The sequence below is a fragment of the Elephas maximus genome, chromosome 16 (assembly GCF_024166365.1).
Source record: "Elephas maximus indicus isolate mEleMax1 chromosome 16, mEleMax1 primary haplotype, whole genome shotgun sequence".
NCBI lineage: Eukaryota > Metazoa > Chordata > Mammalia > Proboscidea > Elephantidae > Elephas > Elephas maximus.
Genome location: NC_064834.1, coordinates 48,287,820 through 48,312,512, shown reverse-complemented (window position 1 = coordinate 48,312,512; position 24,693 = coordinate 48,287,820). Strand labels below are relative to the sequence as shown.

Genomic DNA, 24,693 nt, shown 5'->3' with positions numbered 1-24,693 from the left:
AAACATCTCAGTGGATATTCTATCGATTCCTGGAGCCTTGTTTTTCGCCAATGTCTTCAGAGCAGCTTGGACTTCTTCCTTCAGTACCGTCAGTTCCTGATCATATGCCACCTCTTGAAATGGTTGAACATCGACTAATTCTTTTTGGTATAATGACTCTGTGTATTCCTTCCATCTTCTTTTGATGCTTCCTGCATCATCTAATATTTTCCCCATAGAACCCTTCACTATTGCAACTCGAGGCTTGAATTTGATTATAGTTAAAAAAAAAAATCTTGGCTGGGTTGATAAGAGAAAAAAAAAATTGCTCTTTCTTATATTTTAATTTGTATTTCTTTTTCAAATGATTTTGAATATTTTAAAGAGTATTTTGGCCATTTGTATTTCTTTCATGATGTGCATTCCTGTTTATGTGCTTTTGCTTCTGTTCGTGCTCACTTTTCTAATTGAATATTAATTTTAAAATATTTTTAGGAGCTCTTTATATATTAAACAGGAGCCCTAGTGTCATAATGATTAAGCGTTCAGCTACTAACCAAAAGGTCCGCAGTTCAAATCCACCAGAGGCTCCTTGGAAACCGTATGGGGCAGTTCTACTCTGTCCTGTAGGGTTGCTATGAATCAGAATTGACTCAATGGAAATTTTTTTTTTTAAATATGTTAAGGACTTCAACCCTCTGTCATATCTGCCACACGTAATTTTTCAAGAGGAGATTTTTAAAAAGCATAAAGCTTATTCTACACTATATCATTGTTTGATTCTCATGGAAATATCATGTAATATTAGGTTAAATTGCTAGTTACAGACTGAAGTTAATTAGCTGTGTCCACCAGGGTCCAGTTAGGAGACTGAAACCACCCCCAGTAATTAGAACATGGAAAACTTAATATATAAAGAATTATTAACTAGAAAAAGGGGCTTGACTACTAAAGGATGTAGAGAGAACTCTAAAAAATTCAGAAATAACATATGTAGGGGGCAACTACTAGGGAAAGAATAAACTTGGAGGAGGCCACTCCCCTCCCCCAGGCTGAAATTCAGACTTCTTGGGAGAAGGTGTGGCTGTGGCCCCCTGGATGTTGGAGAAGTTTTCTGAGATGCCACAGGACAATTAGGCAGTGAGGTGTTGGTAAAACTCTCTAGGGTGGGTGCCCGTGAGTCCCCTGAACACCACTGGCAGCCATTCTCTAAAAGCAAGAAAGAAGAGACCTCCAGAAACAGGAAAAGAAGTCCCTTTCTCTTGTAATATCCCTCCAGTGCCTCTACTGACAAAGCCTAATATGCCAGCTGGCAAAGGAGAAATGTTTACAGGGTCCAGCTTCGGTATCACAAAGCATGACAGAGAAGAGTAGGCTTGGAGCTGAGAGGCAATACATTGATAACTGGAACATTGGCTTAAACAAGCTACAGATTTGTTTCTTTCTCATATCAATGTCTATATCGGCAATCCAGGGCTGATATGGTAGCTCTGCTCCAGGAAGCCCTCCAGGATCCAGATTCCTTTCAACTTCCCCTCCATTATCCCTAGGCTGAGGCCCTTATCTTCATGATCCAAGATGGTAGTCAGAGCTCCAGCAATCAGAGACATGATCTGGACAATTGGATGAAGGAAGGCATGGAAAGAAAAGGGGCAAAGAATGTGTGAGGGGAAGGATCCCAGGAACTGTCACTTTCATGTATGCTTTCATCTCATTGGCCAGAACTTAGTCATATGGCCACAGAGAGCTATAGGGGAGTCTAAGAGATATTTCTTCTGGAAGGCATAGAATAATATTTTTATTGAGGAAAAATGGAAAACAGATATTGGTGGACAATAAGCAATCTCTGCCACAACAGGCTAAACTTAAATTTGCTGGACCTCTATGAGGAAGCTTTAATCAAAATGATGATAGGCCCACTGCATTACTAAAAGTTAACTAGATACACAAAGTAAAGTCTTAGAGTAAAATCTGGTAGGATCTTAGAGCTGGAAGGAACCCTTGAGAACCCTTTTTTATTCTAAGCTTTTCATGTTTCCTTGAGAACCCTGATTACCCAAGGTCAAGTGGATAACTATTGGTATAGCTGGCCGTAGGCCCCAGATCTCCTTTACTCTCTCTGCCTGGTGCGTCTTCCCACTCTGTGCATTGGTTAGGGTCTCCAGTGGACCTTCGTCTTTTAGAATGAGTTATGCATCATTGTAAAGGTAGCTTATGGCTCTTGGAGACATCATTGCACAGCGGAGATATTAAGCCTTATGAGATGTGCCTGGTCCTGGAATCAGGCATGAAAGAAACAAGATTAGAGCCCAAGAATTGCTTCTGACTTTTATAACCCCAACTGCACTGTTCTCTTCATTACTGAGTGGAGCCCTGGTGAGCTAAGGCTTGGGGAACTCAGCAGGTGTGAGATAACAAGTCATATTCTGCTGGAATTAAGCAGTGAAAAGTGCCGTCTTAAGCATAAGTAGTCATTCCCTTTACCAGTCAGAATCTCATACTCCTATTTAGCTAAGGAAATAATGGAAGGGTTTTCTTAGATCAATTATATGTGAGTCAGGGTCCTAGCAAGAAACGGAACTTAACCCCCAGAGATTTCAAATAAAGAGACCTTATGAAGGGACTACATACAGAGCAATAGTGTCACTTAGGGGGTGCAGGGGGTGCAGACCACACTGGGTAACACTGTCAGAGGGGGTGACACCAAAATGACTGTCTATAAAATTTTTATGCAGTGTTTCAGCAGGAACTATTTATTTTTTTTATCAAGATATCCCTGTAGTTACTTAAAACAGCAAAAGATTTTGTTGTAAGCCCAGCTTACGTGTATCAGTATGCCTACAAGGCTAAAACTGTACTCCAATTTTCTTTTTGAACCTTCTAATGCACTCCCTGTCAGAGCTGTCATCACTACCCAATTACAATGATAACTGCAGCATTGGCTTAAATGACAATTACAATGACGCTTCAAATCACGTGGTTTCCTCTGTACGCAATACAAGCACGCACTGTTGTTTTTGTTGCTGTCAGTGTTTTTATAGTTGCTGTTTTGTCAAATTTTCTGGTGTTTTAGCTACAATATTGTGGTGATTAGCATGGGGGGATCCCATGAGTTACCGAACGGGATGACACCAACCCTAGTGACACCACTAGGACAGAGACAGAGTTAAGGGAACAAAGAAGGAAGGGTGAGGCACCTGAGACCAGCAACCTTCGAAAGCCATTGCACTCCTTGTGGCTGAAGGAACAAGGGGATGGAGCAGTGCTACTGGAGCTGGAACTGCAGAAGGTGAAGTTTCGGAGGCCGCACCTACTGTTGGAGACGCAGCACCAAAGCAGGGAAGAAACGGCCGGACCTCTCTCTCCTCTTCCCGCTGATCCGCCAGTGTCTCCTGGCTGAACACAACCCGAAGCCAGGGAGCAAGGGGAGTGCAGTTGGCAGGGTCAGCCTTTCTGGACACAGAACAGAGCAGAATAAGTATGTAAAGGCATAACTTTAATCATAGCACAGGCCTTGCCACAGATAATTATTTACATGGACTGAAATATTTTTAGTATCTTTAAAAACATTATGAGTAGCAAATATGTGGCACATAGGATGCCACTCCTCCTCCATGCCAATTGCTCATGGCTCTCTTTCCTGTGGGTCCAAGAAGTCACGTCATAGTGCTCAAAGAAAAGCCACCAGTTGGGTGGGGTCGGCGTATGTCATTGGTTGAATTGTCCCCGTGCCTCCCAATATGTTGAAGGCCTAACTCCTGGTACCTGTGAATGTGACCTTGTTTGGAAATAAGGTCTTTGAAAATGTTATTAGTTAAGTTAATGTGAGATCATACTGACTGGTGTCCTCATAAAAAGAGGAGAGACACAGACATAGAGGGAAGATGGCTCTGTGACCACAGAAGCAGAGATTGAAATTATGCTGCCACAACCCAAGGATTGCCTGGGCCTGGAGAAGACGAGGAAGAATCTTCCCATAGAGCCTTCAGAGAGCTCTGCAGACACCTTGATATCAGACTCTGGCCTTCAGAAGTGTGAGAGAATTCATTTCTGTTGTTTTAAGCCACCTTGTCTGTGGTACTTTGTTACGGCAGCTCCAGGAGACTAATATAGCACATGAGATGAAACATATTTGGAGCTGTAAGACTTATGCCCCTACCAATCTGTTGGATAATTTTTCTCCCTAGGAAAGTAGCTGAGCTGGTGTTTTTTGAGCCAAGTGAGCCCTGCTTGTAAAGCCAAGCTGTAGCATGGCTCAGAAGTGTATTGGTGCAGCCGTGTTGTGATATGGATGAAGAGGTGAGGCAGGGGCTTCGTTTGCCTTCAGCAAGGTAGCCAAAGCCCAGGCCCCCTCTTGGCTCATTTGCTAAGTGGAGTGATGGCAGCCAAGGTGGGCAGGGCTAGGTGTTCTGACCTACAATCAGCTTTCCGAGTTTCTCTGTAGTACCCATATGTGCGTGGCGCTCTCCTAGGTCCTGATTGCCCTTCAACACGAAGAGCAGTGTGTACTCTCAGATCCTGCGATGGTTCTGGTGTGCACTCTCAGACCCCAGAGTTCAGGCAGTAAGTGGCTTTGAGTAAAAAACCATTATCTGTAACAACTGGATGGTGGGGTATGGCAGTGGCCAGCATGGTATAGGGCGTGGATAGATCTCAACTTATCCCACATTTCCTATCAATTTGTGCTGGCCTTCTTCTGTAGCACCGTGTTGGCCTTCTTCCGTAGCACTGTGTTGAGATGGATTTGGAGGCTTTGTCCAGGGTCAGTGGGTGGGAGAGCCATGATCTATTAGGGATCTGCCTTGGGTGAGAAGGGGTGAGAGGAAAGCCACATGTTTGTTTATCTCATAGTTGCCATCCCTGGTATAGGAAAAGTACAGCTGGGAATCAGCAGACATGGCTTCTAGTTATGATATCTTGAGCAAGTCATTTGACCTTGGACCCCAGTTTCCTCAAAATGAAAACAAGGAGATTGTTCAGACGACCCTCAAACTCTCTCCATCTTAGATATTTCATGATTCAAACTAGTTTTCTTGTCTTCAATGTGAAACATGCAGCAAATCCCATTTGATCCAATTAAAATATTTCCAACTCCCCACTTCTCTCTGCCACATGCTTGAGTAACTAAGCCATCTACTTCCTCAAAGGCCACTTCCCCAGGCTGGAGCAGCTGGAGACCCTGGAGACAGGAGGCCTCCCATACTAAACAGACCCTACCATTTAATCTCAACCAAAAGATCCAGGAGGCGTGATTCACATCGTGCCTCTGTTTCCTCTCCTCTGTCCACGGGCCTGAACCTCTCCCCTCCTGCTCTGCAAACGCGCCTGAATGCAGAGTCCTGAAATTTAGGTTCATGGTTTCAAAGTTCATGGTCCTGAGAATAAACAAAAAAACTATTGTGGTTGGATAGAGCTGTGGACCCCATTAACACCGCCCCATGAATATTTATAGTGTGGAACGACAAAAGAACATAGAGGCCATATTGTATTTCCTAGAACTTTCTTTCCATGGGGTCCTTTCTCTGTGGGTCACTTTAATGTAAGCTTTGCTTATTTAGTTGCACACTTTAAGCCGATTAACTTTTTACTAAAAAAACCCTCCCTGTTTGTTTGTACATACACTCCCTTGACAAAGATTCACAGAAAACGGCTTTAAACTTGTTAAATCCCTCTGCTGGAAACTTGAAGTGAACTAAATGTGTCTCTGGGTAGGATTTCCCTCTAACTCTCACTGCCTCCTTCCCCTCCACCCCACCTCAGCCTCTTTCCTGAGAGATATTCCAATGGTTCCAAGGCTCCATATTTAGTTCCTCTAATAATCTAGGCTTATCTCTAGGCGGCTCTTAAGGAACATTAGCAAGGCCCTTCCTGAGTGGCTTGTCATTGGCATCGGTACACAGCAGGACCTGGGTGGATTCCCTGTTGTTGTGTGCCACAGAGTTGATTCTGACTGATAGCGACCCTGTAAGATGAGTAGAATTGCCCCATAGGGTTTCCTAGGCTGTAAATTCCTATGCAAGCAGGTCACCAGGTCTTTACTTCCACAGAGCCACTGAGTGGGTTTGAACCACTCTTCTCTAAAGGACATTGCAATGAAATAAAATGTTAGAGCTGGAAGGACCTTAGAAACCATCTACTCCACCGCTTTCCAAATTTCGATGTGTATCAGTCACCTGGAGAGGGAGGAGCCTGAATTTAAAATACGTATTCCTGGGCCCTGTCCCTGGAGATTCTGATTTCATAAATTTGGGTTGGGGCTTAGGAATCTGCATACCAACACTCTGCTCAGGTACTTCCAATGTGAGTGATTTGTGGGCCATACTTGGAGAAACACCAGTCTGGTTCAACTGTCTCCTTGTACAGTAAAGAAGGAGCCACAGAAGCAAAAGTCACTTGTCCAAGGTCACATACTGGGACCAGATCCAAACTTCCTTCTCTCCAGTATAGAACCTGTTCACAGCTCCATGCTACTTTGATTTGGGCCTCTGATGTCCCGAGATGCAGCTCTACTGCCTACCTGATGTGATTAGGTCTATACATAGGAAGCTGATGGGGAGATAAACAACCTCTTAGTGCAGCCCTGAGTTGAAAGTGTAGGCATGAGAATCAGAAAGTGAACTGGTTGGTGGAAGTGAAATGAGGTCAGATGGATACCTACTGGAGATTACTCCGGTGGGACAAAATCAAGGCCACCGTTGGTTTTGGAGCGCCAGGGTGGGTCAGGACATGTGGTCAGGGTCTGTCTGCATTCCCACAACCCCAGCAGATGGGGAGGATCAGGGAAGTATCCTTGAGCTGTGTCAGCCTGCCCCGGGCTACTTGCTTTCTGGGCACCAGGAAACCAAGGATCTCAGGGAGGGTACGGTGGCAATAGAAGGTGGCAGCAGAGACAAAGGGGTCCCCTCTGACTGGCTGGGCTGCCGCTTGGCTCTCAGACTCCCCCACTCTGCAGGCCTCAAATCAGGGGACCATTTAATACTTCCAGAATCTCTTATAAGATTCTCAGACTTCAGGGTGGGGAGTAATGTGAAGGACCCTCCAGACTACCCACCTGCCTGTACTGTGTCCTTTCCAAGCATCCCTGTCGTGGTCGTCCAGCCTTTGCCAGGCCAGCAACTCATCTGGTAACAGCTCTTACTGTTGACCCTGAGATCAGTCCCCACCTTGAATCCCAGTTCTAGAAACTTGGTCCTTGTGTGAGGCCGTGAACTAAGGTCTGAGTTCAAGCCCCTTCTCGCTGGTTGTAAACTTGGGCTAGTCATTAACTTCCCTAAGCCTCACTTTCCCCATAAAATGGGGTAACGGTCTTGCCCTCCCTTCCCCTAGGACTTTGATGAAAAGCATTCATTCACACACTCGTTTCATTTATCAGAAATGTTCTCCAGGTCTGTGCGGGGTGCTGGGAGGGAGAATGTGTGCATGGAAGGGCTTGCAACCTGTGAAGTGCGGTACCCAAGTGAGGGACTCCTTGTGACCAAGTTCACCTTGGGTGCTCCACTAGCCCCAGAGTTCTGTTCCCTCTGGCTGGGCCTCCCTCTTTGCACCTGTACAGCCTCTCAGTTCCCCTAGCCTCACATCCTGCCCTGCTTGCTGCTCTCATCTTGGGAACAGCAGTCGGCGTGACTGGGTCCCCCCACTTCAGCCAGCCCCACCTCATTGGGCTTCATTTGCTCATGCCCTGGCAGTGCCTTGCTGTTTCTCATCTCTGAGCCTTGGCACATCTTCCCAAAAGCCAGCATGCTCTTTCTTTTTGGTATATGCCTCCAGACTTCTGCTCACTTGTCACCCTCCTGCCCAAGTGTCACCCCCCGCTTTGAGGCCTTCTCTGATTTCACCCCCGAAGCTCCTCCTCTCCATGCTTCCATTCCTTACTAAGCAGTGTGGGTCTCTGGGAGGCAAAGATAAATAGCAATTAAGACTTAGAATTGAGAGGGGGCCTGGAACAAGTTACCTAATTTCTCTGAATCTACTTTCCTCATCCAAAAAATGGGTGTGATGATGCATATTGCACAGGGTCATTGTTGTTGTAAGGGTTTGAAGAGTCCCTAGAACGTAGTGAGTGCTGTATGCTTCTGCTGTAGACAGGAAAAAGGCCAACAAGGCAAGATGCTGTGTTGTGGAAGGACGGGGATGGAGCTGCAGTGATGGGGCCTTTCCCAGTGTGGCTCAGACCATGGTCATCTTCTGTGGCCTTGAGGGTCAGGCACACACATGGAATCAGATGGGTAGCATCCATAACTTTAGAGACCATCATGTACTTTACAGATCCTTATTGTTGTTATTACAGTAACGTGCTGATCTGGCTCTTATCAGCTTTGAGAGCCAATCGTGGACATCTCTTCCCAGCTCCATGCTCACTGACCTTAAAGTCAGCCATCGTGGGAGTGTTCAGACCACAGAAACCAGCAAATGCTACAAACCAGGGCTCTCCTTGTCTGTCTCCCAGCCAAGTGTTAAACATCAGCACACTGTGGATTATATACCATTGGAAAATATTTCTTTTAAAATTAGTCACCTTTTATAGTTCCAGGTTTATTATATAATAGCTTTAAAATTGTATTTGACTATTTTATAAAGTTTTCTATTTTTGATTTCTGAAAAGTGTTTTCCCTAATACATTTAATAATCTATCCCTGAAATGAAATTTACTAACCAAAGCTTGAAAACAAAACACCACCACCACCTGGTGGCAACTCTCTAAATTGCAGGTTGAAGTTCCAATGGAGTAAGGCAAGATCGGAACAGAGGACATTTTCATCGATAAGCATTTTAGGTGCTTTTTTTTTTTCTTTATGGCCTATGTTTACGAGAAGAATTTTGCCGAAGATCATTCAAAAGTGGCTGCAGCAGTACATCAACAGGGAACTGCAAGAAATTCAAGCTGCATTCAGAAGAGGATGTGGAACAAGGGATATTGTTCATGTCGGATGGGTCTTCGCTGAAAACAGAGAATACCAGAAAGATGTTTACCTGTGTTTTATTGACTGTGCAAAGGCATTCGACTGTGTAGATCATAACAAATTATGGTAACATTGTGAATAATGGGAATTCCAGAACACTAAATTGTGCTAATGAGGAACTTGTACATAGACAAAGAGGCAGTCAGTCATTCAAACAAAACAAGGAGATACTGCATGGTTTAAAATCAGGAAAGATGTGCATCAGTGTTGTTTCCTTTCACCATACTTATTCAATCTCTATGCTGAGCAAATAATCTGAGAAGCTGGACTATAAGAAGAAGAATGCAGCATCAGGATCGGAGGAAGACTCAGTAACAACCTGTGATATGCAGAACAGAGTAGAATCGCCCTATAGGGTTTCCAAGGAGCAGCTGGTGGATTCGAACTGCCAACCTTTTCATTAGCAGCTGAGCTCTTAACCACTGTGCCACAAGGGCTACCATATTAGAAAGCTCAGATATAGAACATTTTCGCCATTGTAGAACATTCTATTGGACAGCACACAGAGGCTTACTGTTGCACATTATTTTTTCTTATGTTTTTTTTTTTTATTATTATTACTGTGTCTTATTACTTTGGATCACTTTTCAGTTTATTCTTTTAGGTCTTTTAGTTTCTTTAATACGAAACTTCTGGTTTATTTTCTGCAGCAATATTGCCCTGATTCCCTCACTAAAGATGAAAGCAGGGATGGCAAGTACATGCCTTGAGGATTGCTAATTCCCCTCACGCCCATGACAGACATCATTAATTGGTCACTCTGTGGTTCCCTGGATGGTGGTCAGCTTTTGAAATTTTTCCTCTTAGTACTCTGCTCTTCTCTTTGTAGACACAAATTTAAGTACAACAGGGTAAGTAAGGGTGGGGAGATACATTAGGACCAGAGTGATGAAGGCATCCAGGAAAGGGCCCTATCTTCTCACTTGAAGTCAACAAGTCCTGAGAATCCTGCCTTATTATAGCATCCTTCAGTGACATTCCTTCAGTTCTGACCCTACTGTTATCACCTGAGTTTAGTACTACATAATTGAGGACTTCTGTGTACCTGGGTGGAGCCCTAGTGGTGCAGTGGTTAAGAGCTCTGGCTGCTAATCAAAAGGTCAGCAGATGGAATCCACCAGCGGCTCCTTGGAAACCCTGTGGGGCAGCTCTGCTCTGTGCTATAGGGTTGCTATGAGTCGGAATTGACTAGAAGGCTTTTTTTTTTTTTTTTTTTTTAATGTACTTGGCTTTCTTTCTATTCTATTCTCTTTTCAGACTTACGGCACTCTCGGATTCATCGCCATAAACAGTGCTTTCATCCTGAAGAATGTAGTGTGTCATTGTGAATATTTAGAAATCTCAGATTTTATTTATGGTTGTTTTGGTTTCTAAAATGAATGTAAGAATTATCAAAACCTATTTCTTTCTTAAGCTTTTAAATCCTACTTACAAATCTTGTTTATGTATCCAGAAGATTCTAATCACCACTTTCAAGGGGCTTTTACTGCTTCATTTGTCAAACTAACAAGCCATCTGTCTTTGATTTCTCAAATAATTCTTACAAATCTAATAAATTTAACTTGCAAATATGATAAATCTTTGATCCTTTAAAACGTTCTCCAATACTGTTCATAAATGTGGAAAGATTTAAAGTTAAAATCATACCTTAATATATTATTAACATTAATTAAAAAAAAATGAAATCACAAGACCCACTACTTACTCTGGAAAGTCCAATTCTCTCAAATCCAACACCAAGAACTATTAATAGTAAGGATTTGGTTCTCTTAAGTATTTTCACACTTAGGTCTCTAAATCCATGATGTTAAAAGGCAACTCCCAAGGAACTTCCCAAATGATTTTGAGGTTACCCTCCTAAGTAGTTTTTGGGGTTGCCCTTTCCCCGTGTGGAAGTTTCTGGATGGCAGAGAGACTTCTGAGTCCTGTTTTGAGTTGTTCTGTCATTGCCTCTAGGTGGGCGGCCTCATGGCCTGGGTTCCCCAGATTCAGGTTACACGTCCCCCTATTCTTCTGTCTACTTGCTCTGCCAGGCTGCAACATCACTTCATCCAATTTTGCATTTCTACTGCTTTTAAAAATGTTAAGTGTCTTCCCAAGTAGCTTTAAAGACCTTTATACTTGAAGAAAGTCTGAGTTGCTTTCATAGTCTCCCTGTTTGTTAGGGCCACAATTCTTCTTGACATTAAAATGACATCTGATTGAATTCTGGAGTTCTTTTCATGGCTTTGCCTGACTGTGTGGTCACAGTGACCAAGGACAGTCTCCTGAGGATTTCCACTCCATATTTACCATGGGGGAGGGGACAAGTTATTAAACTCCCTGACCCTCAGTTTATGGAAATAAAAATACTTACCCAGTTGGGTTTTGTGACGATTACGTAAGATAATGTGTGTGAGGTCTTACTGAATCCCTGGACCTTAATAAGTGCCTGAAGAACAGCATTATTGCTGTTACCACGCTGGAGTCCAAGAACATCCATTCAATCATTCATTCATGCATTTACTCAACAGGTATTTTTTGAGCTTCTTTCTGAGAATTGCAGTGGAGGTAGGGGGGACAAGGATGAACAAGACTTAGTTCCTGCCCTTGAGGAATTAACAGTATGGGGGGAGATGGACGCCTGTCTTAGTCATCTAGTACTGCTATAACAGAAATATCACAAGTGGATGGCTTTAACAAAGAGAAATTTGTTTTCACACAGTCTAGTAGGTTACAAGTCCAAATTCAGGGTGTCAGCTCCAGGGGAAGGCTTTCTCTCTTTGTCGGCTATGGGGGAAGGTCCTTGTCCTCAATCCTCCCCTGGTTAAGGAACTTCTCAGGCACAGGGACCCCGGGTCCAAAGGATGTGCTCTGCTCCTGGTGTTGCTTTCTTGGTGGTATGAGGCCTCCAACTCTGTGCTTGCTTCCCTTTCCTTTTATCTCTTCAGAGATAAAAGGTGGTACAGGCCACACCCCAGGGAAACTCCCCTTACATTGGATCGGGGGGTGACCTGAGTAAGGGTGGTGTTACAATTCCACCCTAATCCTCTTAACATAAAATTACAATCACAAAATGGAGGACAACCACACAATATTGGGAATTATGGCCTAACCAAGTTGAGACATATTTTTGGGGGAACATAATTCAATCCATGACAACACCTAAACAGGGATACCAGGAAAGAGAGATCAGAGCTGTAACTCAGGTTTGGACAAAGGCCCAAGGGCATTCGGAGAGAGAAGACGCTACAAGGCTCCTAAACAGCTCTACCACCTAATGAGTCAGCCTCAATCGGGTTTGGAATTTAATTAAGCAGCCAGAGGTCAATGTTGTTTGGGGGAAAATTGCCATACTTAGTATCGGCAGGTAAGATCAAAAAAGTCTTCCAAAATAAAACTTTTAGAAATATATAACAGTGATGGTTGTACACCATGGTTGTTATGGGTTAAATTATGTCCCCTCAAAATTATATGTTGAAATCCTAACCCCTGTATCTATTTGGAAATAGGGTTTTTCTTTTGCTATGTTGATGAAGTCATACTGGAGTAGAGTGGGTTCTAAACCTAATCCCTTGTGGATGGTGTCAGACACAGAAAGACAGACACACAGACACACACGGGAGAAGATGCCATATGATGATGGAGGTAGATGCATCTATAAGCAGCAAAGGAACACCAAGGATTGCCAGCAATCACAGAAACTAGGAGAGAGGCCCACAGAAGGAACTGACACGGCTGAGAACTGGATTTGGACTTTTAGGCTCCAGAACTGTGAGAAATTTCTGTTCTTTAAAGGTACCCACTAAGCCATATTTTGTTAGGACAGCACTAGGTAACTAAAACAATGGTGCATGTAATTTATGTCACTGAATTGTGCACTTAAAAATAGTTAAGATGGCAAACATTTTGTTATATATATTTCACCGCGATGAAATAAAAAAGTCTTCCAGAAGACTTTCACATCTACATGCCTTGTCCTACCAATGAAATGACCCATTCCTGGGGGTCTTGGGGTGGGTGGAGGTGCTGGTCGTGTTTTTTTGTTTTTTTCTGGTTCAATATTTCTCAAAATGTGGCTCAGGGAACCTCTGGCATCAGGTTCACTTGAGATGCTATTTAAAACACAAGTGCCTTACCTCTACTCCAGAACCACTGAATCAGGAACTCTCTCTTTCTCTCTCTCTCTCCCTATGTATGTGTGTGTGTGTGGTGCAAGGATGTTGGGACTGAATACTAATGTCTGAAAACCACTTGCATGAGCTCTGTAAGCACTGTGCTGTATTAACCAGTGACCATAATAGAAAGGTGAAACATATACCCACATTGCCACCCAGATATGAAAGAAAATGCAGCTTCTTTTTTTATTGACCTAAGTTTTCTCTAATAAGCACCTGAAGGATATTCACATTTTTATTGTTATTACCTCTGGAGTCCAAGAACACTCCATCCATCCATCCATCCATCCATCCATCCATCCATCCATCCATCCATCCATCCATCCATCCATCCATCCCGCAACAAGCATTTTATGCAGGGTGTGGGGAGAGGTGGGAGAGGTCAGGATTTAGATTTATCAAGGGATAAAATTCCAGTATCTTCCTATTTAAGTTGTATCTTTTGGGTTATCCAGGACTCTTTGGAATACATTTTCAAGTTTTCCCATTTTCTCACCCTCCCCCTGCTCTTTTCTGGGACAAAATCTGTTTGTACTGGGCCTAGGGGTTAGGACTGATGTGACCTCCTGGGATCCATCATAAGAGCCCTCAGATCTATGAGTCATCATCTGGGCCCACCCTGGTCTGTATTGGGAGGTGGGGTGGGGGGCTATCTGGCTCCTGGCTCCTAGGCCCTGGTGGTGCCCACTAAGGGATGTCTAGTCATCTCTGGTATTCCAGGGTGATGTGCTGGCACTGGCTGGTGAAGCCTGAACTCTTGACCATTTGGTTCTGTGAATAAATCCTACTTTGTGGCTTTTCACCCTAGCCTCAGAGCTCTGCTGGTCCACTGGCCCTCTTAGCCCCTCTGCATGTCTCCCTGGGCACATGGGGGTGTCTGGAGCGCAAATACATCAGGTGGGGATCTTCGGAAGTGCGCTCCAGGCCATGTCTCTGGACACCACCCTCCACCAAGTCTGTACAGTTGCCCCTGTGTGTGGTAGATAAGGTGGCTTCTCACAGACTTGGAACCACACCCTGTTCTGGCCTATGCCTTGGCAAGTTGACTAGCAGTCTGATGTGCCTAGGCTCTCTCACACCTCTCTGGATACTTCTCCCACACCGTCCTCTCCTGCTGTCTTACAGGGAGGGCTTTCTCTTGTTTCTCCTTCCTGCCTGATGGGACTCTTCCTAGGTCCTTCCTAACTTTCTAGCGCCATAATGGTGGAATGGCTGCAGGGAATGGGACTTATGTGTTGAAAAATTCATCAGTTTAATGTCTTCAAAATATTTTCATTGTTTCAAAAGGAAGGAGATATGGTTAGTGGACAGGTGGCTGGGAAGTAATTTGACCCTGCTTCAGGCACTGAACTTCCACAAATAGAATTTGAAGCAAATTCCCCTTTCACTAATTTATCAATAAGTATTTTCCAAGCATTGACTAGACACTGTTCTAGGTACTGGAGTTACTGTAGTGAACAAAGAAGATAACAGTCTTTGCTCACTGAATGCATTTCCTGGTGGTGTCTTTGGTCCTTAGTTTTATGGTAGCATCCTGATCAGGGTGGTTATTTGACCTCAATTTTGTACATAATACATTTTTACTCTCGTTTTGGGAGTGGCATGGTGACTGTCTCCCACAGCATGAAGAGCTAAAGGGCTGTCCTCATTTCCTGACATAACCATAGCCTGTTAGACTGAGACAAGTGACCATTCCTGCAGGAGAATGTGTCTTCATGTTGGGGTGTAAAAAACCCTCAGGAGCCCTGGTGACACAACTGTTAAGTGCTTGGCTGCTAACTGAAGAGTTGGCAGTTCGAACCCACCCAGCAGCTCTGCGAGAGAAAGACCTGGTGATCTGCTTCTGTAAAAATTACAGTCTAGAAAACCCCATGGGGCAGTTCTTCTTTGTCACACGAGGTCACTATGAGTACGAATTGGCTTGATAGCACACAACAACAACAACAACAACAAAGTACCCTTAAAGAGGGACTGAGAAGCTCTGCTGGGCCTCAGATTCCTTCCTTCATTCATTCAATATGTATTTCCTGTGCCCCTGCTGTGTGCCAAGTGCTGAGGATAGAACAATAGACTAGGCAGACCCAGTCCTTGCCTTCATGCAACCGGAAGGACAGAGGTTAAACTTGAATATTAACTAACTTCAATTTTGGTGATATCTCAAAGGAGAAGTTCAAGGTAGAATGGCTCTGTTTATTGAGAGTATAGCACCATCTCTCAGCTCAGGACTGCTCAGGTGTGGGAGAACCTTCTGGAACAAGGGGACCTTCCAGGCCATTCAGGAGAAGCTGACATGAAATATCTTTGGAAAAAAAAAAAAAGAGGCACAGGCTCTTCCTGGGAAGGCTCTTTCAGAAATGTCTCCCCTTGCAACTTGATGCTGCCTTCAGAGATCCGTATGGTGCCAACAGAGCCCTGCCCTCTTGGGCCATGAGCCCAGCCAGAGGCTCTGGTGGCATCTGTGTGATCTCTTAGGTTGCTAACAGAGCCCTGACTAAGTGCCTGGCTAAAAAAATGCTTCCTTCCTGCCTGCCTTCCTGCCTTCCTTCCTCAGCTGGCAGTTTAACGTACCCTTTTCTCAGAGGAGGAACCTTAAAGCAAAGTAGATACTGTGTTGACATGAAGGTATGACATCTGAGGAGTCTCTAACTCCTCAAGTAGTATCATCTGTCTCCAAGCAGGCTTCTGAGCTTTTTCATGCATTCTTCTGCAGTGTATGGAGACTACTGAAGGAAATACGTTATAAGAAGCTCGTTGTGTCAGGAGTCTGGGTACTGGCTCTCCACAGTTGCCTTAGGCTTATTTAGAATGTCAAAGGTCGGTTCTTTCCCCTTTTTATAGGGATTTTCACTTCTGGCTCCCAGATGCACGTGGGCAGATTCTGCTGGATGGTTCGGACTAAAGTGTACTGAGAATCGTTCTGGACTGGAGCCTTGGCTCTGCCTGATTAATTGCCGTGTGACCTTGAGCAAATCACCCAGTCTCCTTGGACAACATGTTCATGAGAGGGTGAGACTCGAGATGACATTCTGATTCTGGGGCACTACGTGAGTCTGGTTGGAAGCCTGTCACTCCGAGTCTGATATAGGTGACTTCCCGGGCCCAGAGGAGTGCTGAGAAAATCATTCTATGCAGGCGGTGTCCTCTCTTAGTAGTGGGCAGGCAGCCTTCTTGGACTGTGTCTTTGAGGGGGACTATCTCTAGGATTCTGAAAACCAAGATGGGTGTAGAACAGCAGGGCCGAGTTTGGGATCCAGACCTCAAGATCAGTTGCTTCCAGGATCACAGGATGAGACACTAGGCTGGGTGTGGGAAGGGCCTCTCTGGGCCTGGAGGTGGGATAGAGTCCAGTGTAGGCCACATGGTCTTCCCTGCATGGCCTGCACCCTCTTGTGGCTGCTGTGGGTAAGGGATGCCCTGGGCCGGATGACTGGGGTCATACATGTTAAGAACATTCATTCTATCACTTGGCCTTGCCGCACATCACCATTAACATGGGTCTTCAATTTTCAAAAGTTATATTTGACCTCTGCTGTAAAGCACCTACTGTGTGTCAAGAACAGGGCATGGTTCTTTATTGCTCCACAAATTACAGTCTTTTCTCTCAAAGACCATATAGTCTGTTGAAGAAATAGACATGTATGAGGCTGTGTGTGTGTATGTATGTATGTATGTGTGTGTGTATGTATGTATGTGTGTGTGTATGTATGTATGTGTGTGTGTATATATATACATATACATGATCTCATTTAATTTCCTCAACAACTCTTCAGAATAGGCGGATTATCTCTATTTACAGATGAATCATTTATGGCTCAGTGAGGTTGAGTAATTTGTCCAAGGTTACAGAGCTAGTAAGTCCCAGAGCAAGAATGTGGACTCAGATTTTTCTTCAGAGATTGTCTGTATCAGCCAGTATAGTCTAGACTGTACAATGATAACAAACAACCCCCCAGTCTCAGTAGCTTATGACCACAAAGGTTTATTTGTCATGTTACATGTTCATCCTATATCTCCACATCAGTCCTCACTCTATGTCACAGCCTGATGGAGCAGCCTTTTTCAGGGAACATTGTTTGTCTTGTGACTAAGGGAAAAGAGAACATAGAAAACCATGTTCTGGATTCTAAAGCTTCTGCTTGGAAGTGACACCTGTCACTTCCCCTCACTTTCACTAGCTGGAGAGAATTACACTGCAAAGCTTGACATGAGTGAAATAAACCAAAACCCTTTGCCAGTGAATTGATTCTGACTCATAGCGTCCCTACAGGCTAGGGTAGAACTGCCCCATATGGTTTCTAAGGAGCGCCTGTTGGATTCGAACTGCTGACCTACTTGGTTAGCAGCCATAGCTCTTAACCACCATGCCACCAGGGTTTCCGTGAGTGAAATAAAGAAAAAAAAAAAATTTTTTTTTTTTTAAATAGAGAGGTGTAATTGTTACTGAGGGAGGAGCAGCAAAAAAATGGGAACAATAGACTCCGCCATAGGTCTTTTCCCCTCCGGTCACAGATATTTGCTTTTGGTATCCTCCCATGTATGGATATATTTCTTCTTCCCCAGGGGAGACCCCCAAAGTCCTATCCAGCCCTGGCAGCAGACACAAAGCTTAGGGTGTTATGAAAGTCTCTATATGGAATAAGGATGTGGCTCCTCATTCATTAAAAAAAGAAAAGAAATATATCTCTTTGCCCCCACATGTATACTCAGCACACAATGATGGATCAGGGACAGGACAACTGTAACAAACACTTGCGTTTGGAAAGGGGAAGAATGAGAGATACAGCAATCACTGGTATACAAAAACCCATAGAAATTCTGATCAGGCTGGACAGATGTGTGAGGGGCCTCTAGGATGGGCAATGTTCTTGATTTGATTAAGCCCTGATTCTGTCTCCTCCGTGACCCTGGGGCCACACTCTGGGAGGTCCTATCCTTCCTTTCCATATTCTCATTGTCCACATCTGAAGAGGACATTGAAGAATATGTCCTCCTCAGGAGCAGCTCTTTGAGGTTGTTTCCTTCCCATAGAAGGTTGGGTGCCCAAGTGTCATTTTGGGCTCAAAAAGTTGCATTCTCTTGTAATCTAGCTAGTGGCTCTTTTGGAACCGTATTTTCCAAAAAGTTAGTCATTTCTTGGAGTCCCTGGGTTGTGCAATGGTTAACACACTTGGCTGCTAACTGAAATGTTGGCGGTTTGACTCTACCCAGAGGCACCTTGGAGGAAAGACTTGGTGATCTGCTTCAGAAAAATCATTGAAAACCATTTGAGAACCATTGAAAACCCTATGGAGCACAGTTCTACTCTGACACATATGGGGTTGCCATGAGTTGGAACTAACTCACCTTGAGGGAAACTGCTAATTATTTCTTATTTATTTGACTTGGCTCCATGTGCAATAGCCACACCTACAATCATTTTCTAGGCATGCATCTCTCTCTCCAGACTTAGTTGCTGGTACCTTGAGCTTGAAGGAGCCCTGGTGATACAATGGTTAAGCATTTGGCTGCAAACCAGAAGGTTGGAGGTTTCAACCCATCAGTTGCCCTGTGGGAGCAAGATGTGGCAGTCTGCTTGCACAAAGATTACAGCCTTGGAACATCTATGGGGCAGTTCTACTCTGTTCTAGAAGGCTGCTATGAGTTGGAATTGACTTGACAGCAGTGCATTTTGTTTGGGTTTTGGTTTAGCCTCCTTTATCTGCACTTTTTCATGTGCTGGGCACCAGCTTGATCGGTCCTGGCCACAGGATGAAGTTTTTTCAACAGATTTTATTGAAGTGTAATTAACATACTGTAAAAATCACCTATTGTATGTGAACAGTTTGATGATTCTTGTAAATTTATAGTTGTGCGATCATCACCACAATACAGTTTTAGAACATTCCCATCACCCCTAAAAGTTCCTCGTGCCCATTTGCAGTTAAGCCTTGATACCACCTTCAGCCCTAGACAACCATTAATGTGCTTTCTATCTCTGTGAATTTGCCGTTTCTAGACATTTCACATTTGCTATATGGGTGGCACAAATGGTTAAGTGCTTAACTACTAGCGGAAGGGTTGGTGGTTCGAATCTACCCAGAGGTTCCTCAGGAGACAGGCCTGGTGATCTGCTTCCGAAAGGTCACAGCCTTGAAAACCCTGTAGGGCAGACCTACTCTGCACGTACGGGGTCGCCATGAGTTGATATCAACTGGATGCCAACTAGCAATAACAGACATTTCATAAATAGAGTCATATAATATGTAGTCTTTGTCATCTGGCTTTTTTCACGTTTTTGAGGTTCATACATGTTATAGCATGTATCAGTAGTTCCTTTCAGTTGCTGAATAGTGTTCCACTGTACTAGATTTTGTTTATCCATTTGCCAGCTGGTAGACATTTAGGTGGTTTCCAGTTTGGGGCTATCATGAAAAATGCTGCTTTGAACATCTGAGTACATGTCTTTGTGTGGACATGTTTTCATTTCTCTTGAGGGAGAAGCTTAGGAGTGGAATTGCTGGTTCTTGTGGTAAGTTTCAGGGGGTAGTGTTGGTTCAGTGGTAGAATTCTCAGCTTCCATGCCAGAGACCTGGGACTGATTCTCAGCCAGTGCACCTCAGCACAGCCACTCCCCACCTATCGGTGAAAGCTTACATGCTGCTATGATGTTCAACAGATTTCAGCAGAGCTTACAGACTAAGATAGACTAGGAAGAAAGGCCCGGTGATCTACTTCTGAAAAATCAGCCAACAAAACCCCTGTGGGTCACAAAAGTCCAATCCTGTTGTGCATGGGTTCACCATGAGATGGAAGCTGACTTGACAGCAGCTCACGGCAACAGCAGTGATAAGTTTAACTTTGCAAGAAACTGTTTTCCGTAGTGATTGCACCATTTTACCTTCCCACTAGCAATGTATGAGGGTTCTCATTTCTCCATATCACACAGCTGAATTTTTATCAGTTTCTGTCACTCTGAGACCTTCTCAGTTTTCTGAGAAGGTCGCCTCTTCCAACTCTTCCAGGCCTCGAATTTCTGGACTCTCTCTATTCCTTTTCATTCTCACTTACAAATCGGCTGGTTCTTTTTGAGCCCATTTCTTTCTTGTAGTACCTCGTCAAACACACCTATTAGCAACCAAGGCATGCTACTAACATTCTGACTCTCAATATCTTCACTTAAAACTGGAGGCTCATTCAGTTCATTGTTGCCTTCCAGTTAACCCATTCAAGAGTTTTACCAAGTCCGTCATCACTGCATAACACAGATCACCTCCTTCCAGCCTTCAGTAACAGCTTCCTTGCCATTCACTACCTGAACCAAAGCCAATGGATTTTTGTTACGGTAGCATATCACTTCTGATACCAATCTCTGTATTAGTCAGGATAAAGAGGAGCCCCTGGGTGATGCAAATGGTTAATGTGTTCAACTGCTAACCAAAAGTTTGGAGGTTCAAGTTTGCCCAGAGGCATCTTGGAAGAAAGGCCTGGCAGTCTATTTCTGGAAAATCTGTCATTGAAAACCCTGTGGCACAGTTCTATTCTGATGCTTGTGGGATCTCCACGAGTCAGAATCAACTCCATGGAACCTTTTTTTTAATTTGGAACATAGCTTGTCTTCTGGGAAAGGAAAACGAGGACATCGTGAATTAACTTTCCTCTCACTTTCAATTGGTTAGAGCAAGTCATGTGGTCAATCCTGATATCAATGGGCCAGAGATATATAATCTTCCTTCAGGAAAGGGCAGCAAATATTGTGAACAATAATATAATTTATCACAGTATTTTTTTTTAATATCCTGGAGACTGAAGAAGAGAGAAACCATTGTCTATATGTGGTGATTTTTTTTTTAATTGTACTTTAGATGAAGGTTTACAGAACAAACTAGTTTCTCATCAAACAGTTAGTACACACATTGTTGTATGACATTGGTTAACACCCCCACGACATGTCAACACTCTCCCTTTTCAACCCTGAGTTCCCTATTGCCAGCTTTCCTATTCCCTCCTGCCTTCCAGTCCTTGCCCCAGGGCTGGTGTGCCCCTTTAGTCTTGTTTTGTTCCATGGGTCTGTTCAATCTTTGGCTGAAGGGTGAACCTCAGGAGTGACCTCATTACTGAGCTGAAAGAGTGTCCAGGGGCCATACTCTCAGGGTTTCTCCAGTCTCTGTCAGGCCAGCAAGTCTGATCTTTCTTTTTCAGTTAGAATTTTGTTCTGCGTTTTTCTCCAGCTGTGTCTGGGACTGTATGTGGTGGTTTTGCCCAGAGCTGCCTAGAACTAAGATGAGATGAGACGACCTTTAAAAATACCTTATGGACCTAGCTCTTCAATTTTCTTGGAGGTTGGGCCCCAGCCCTGTGGCACAGAATCTGTTGTTACTCTTTCTCTACCAGCCCAAATTCTTAAGCAAAGTGGGAAATTTGATTAGGTGGACTGTCTTTTCTAGCATTTGCTACCCAACCCTCAGAGCCCTTTGGGACATTAGTAAATCCACTTTCTTGACTTCCAGCTTGAATTGACCTGCTTATGTTCTTTCTTCCCAGCTGTCTTTTGGGGAGACATTGCTTTAGATGAAGATGACCTGAAGTTATTTCACATTGACAAGGCCAGAGACTGGGCCAAGCAGCCAATGGAGAAAATGGAACCTAGCACAGGTAACACACCCCCTTTCCCTGCCCCAGATGTTGTGCAGTATTCTGTTGTATAAATGTAATTGAGTTTATTCATTCTTCTGTTCGCAGACATTCGGGCAGTTTAATTTTTGGCTATTATAGATAAAGCTGCTATGGACATCCTTGTACATATCTTTTGGTGGACACAAGCTCTCTTTTATACTGGGTATACACCTAGGAGTAGAATTGCTGGGTAACAGGATATGCGTAAGTTTAGCTTTAGTAGATACTGTTAAACAGATTTCCAAAGTGGTTGTACCAGTTTACACTCTGTGTGGTACAGTTTTACAAAGTGGTTATACTCGTTTACACTGTGTGTGGTACAGTTTTGATTTGGAAAGCAGGAGTGGCATCCATGCGGGATCCACTAAGGCCTTTTGGGTCTCAGTGTCCCTGGCTTGGGGACCTCACTCATACCCTCTGGGCCTACATTGCATCTACCATTATGAATGCCCAAGGTTGCCCCTATTTGCTGTCCTTGGGGGATCCACCATGGCACAGCTGGGGGGCCCAGGGTTGGCAAATGTGAGTAAGAGATACCAGAGAGAGGCTGGGCAGTGGTCAGCTGCTATGCTATCTGTGTGCCCAGCTGCTGGAGAGGCCAGTTGACTGCTGGGAAGGTTCCCTGAGGATGTTGCAGTGAAAAGAATCCTAATAGCCCTTCCTCTGCCTCCCTCAGGACAGACATGATCAGCCTTGGGGTCGAAGAACTCGAGTGCCTGCCTTCTCTTTCCTAGTCCCCTGTGAGCTGGTAGAGGATAGAGCCTACGTCATAGTCAGAGTTGGGTACTCCAGAGGTAGACCAGCACCTCGTAGCTAGAAGGCACTAGCCAACACTGGTGGAGAGGAAAGAAGGAAGAAGTAGACCCTGGCACCATCTTGCGGAGCCTGAGAAGAGAGCAAGAGCTCTAACGAGGCTTTGCTCCTGGAAGGATGGTTAAAGCATTGGTTACAGTCACAGGCTTTAGGGTCAGACTGCCTGGACTTGAGTCCTTGACCTGTGTGTCGGAAACTCTGGGCCTCAGTTTCTTCATCCATCAAATGGGAATAGTAATAATCCTTACCTCAGAGAAAAGTTGTGAGGACAAAAGGAGAGAATATGTGTAAAGTGCTTAGCACAGTGCCCCATTACCCATTGCCATTGAGATGATTCCAACTCATAGTGACCCTATAGGCAGAGTAGAACTGCCCATAGGGTTTACAAGGAGTGGCTAGTGGATTTGAAGTGCTCACGTTTTGGTTAGTAGCCAAGCTCTTAACAATTGTACCGCCAGGGCTCCAGCACAGTGCCAAGCACATAACAAGTGCTCAATAAATATCAATTTTGCCTCCTCCTCCTTCTGTTTTTCCTCTTCCTCCCATCTTCTTCCTCCTCATTATTATTAGTATTTTGAGAGAGGACACTGACCTGGGAGGATGTAAGTCTGAAGTGGAGAGTGGAGGAAATACACTATGTGCTGGAGTGAATGTCGGGTGCTTGGGAATGGAGACTTTGAAAACATGGACCTGATGTTTCCTTCTTCCCAGGCTTGCTCGCTCTCTCTGTATCTGTGTGTGTGTGTTTTCCGGTGTGTTTTTATGGCAAGGTGATTTTTATCTGGATCACTTTTCTCTGAGGGCCAATTGTACTTTGCATCTATCTAGAATAGCTGTTTTATTTTCAGGATGGGAATATTTTTTATTGTTTTTGCTGATTAAACTAATACTGCTGGTTGTTAAAAAAAAAAAAAAGCCAATAGCTCAAAATGTACAAAGTGGAAAGTGAAAATGCCTTGTTATTCCAGCCCCAGAGACCCCCATCATTATCTGCCGGATTTCTTCCAGTCTTAATGGGCTTGGGTGGTGTGCACACATAGATTTTAAAAACATAAAAGGGATTTTATTTGACATGCTCTCGTGCAACTTATGGTTTTCACTTCACAGTGTATCAGAGGCATCTTTTCATGCCATGTATTGTGGTTCATCTTAGTCTTTTATACCAGTAGTGGTTCAATATGCAACTTGGTCATAATTAATCTAACCAATTCCTCACAGGGGAGCCCTCGTGTGCTCAGCTGTTAACCAAAATGACAGCAGTTCAAACCCACCAGCCACTTCTCAGGAGAAAGATGTGGCAGTCCGCTTCCGTACAGATTACAGCCTTGGAAACCCTATGGGGCAGTTCTACTCTGTCTTATACGGTCTCTATGAGTCAGAATCGACTCGATGGCAATGCGCTTAGTTTTGGTTTTAATCCCTTACAGGTAGGCATGAACGTTATTCCCCCCTCCTTTTGTAAAAAATTTTATTCCTGTTATAAACAATTATGCCATGAGCAACTTTAGTGGATAGATCTTTAAACATTTGGTCTGTTTAAACATTTGCTTTGTTTAAAAATATTTTTCTGTGGTAAAAATATTTTTTAAAAATTTACCATTTTAACCATTTTTTAGCAGTTTTTTAAATTTTATTGTGGTTATATATATATATAATGAAACATTTGCCATTTCAAACATTTTTAAGTTTACAATTCAGTGACATTAATTACATTCATCATCTTGTGCAATCGTCACCACTATTTCCAAAAGGTTTTCATCACCCCAACAGAAAGTCAGCACGCCATTGAGCAATAACTACCCATTTCCCCCTTCCCCAGACCCTGGTAGCCGTTAATCTACTTTCGTCTCTATGCCTTTGCCTGTTCTAGATATTTCATATAAGTGGGGTCGCGTACTTGTCCGTTTGTCTGACTTACTTCACTCAGCATGACGTTTCCAAGATTCATCCTCATTGTAGCATGTATCAGAACGTCATTCCTTTTTAAGGCTGAATGATGTTGTATGGATACGCCACCGTTTGTTGACACATTCGTCTGTTGATGGACGCTTGGTGTGTTTCCACCTTTTGGCTGTTGTGAATAATGCCCAAATGAATGTTGATGTACATATATCTGTTTGAGTCGCTGCTTC

At 43.9% G+C, this 24,693-nt stretch overlaps 1 protein-coding gene across 1 annotated transcript in view; it reads left to right on the top strand.

Annotated features, from left to right (window-relative positions):
• Positions 1–24,693, top strand: part of TLL2 (tolloid like 2) — a 163,761-nt gene that overhangs the window by 15,734 nt on the left and 123,334 nt on the right. Inside the window, exon 2 of the mRNA XM_049855846.1 lies at positions 21,617–21,727. Within this exon, the coding sequence (XP_049711803.1) occupies positions 21,617–21,727 (111 nt within the window). The remainder of the gene's footprint in view (positions 1–21,616; positions 21,728–24,693) is intronic.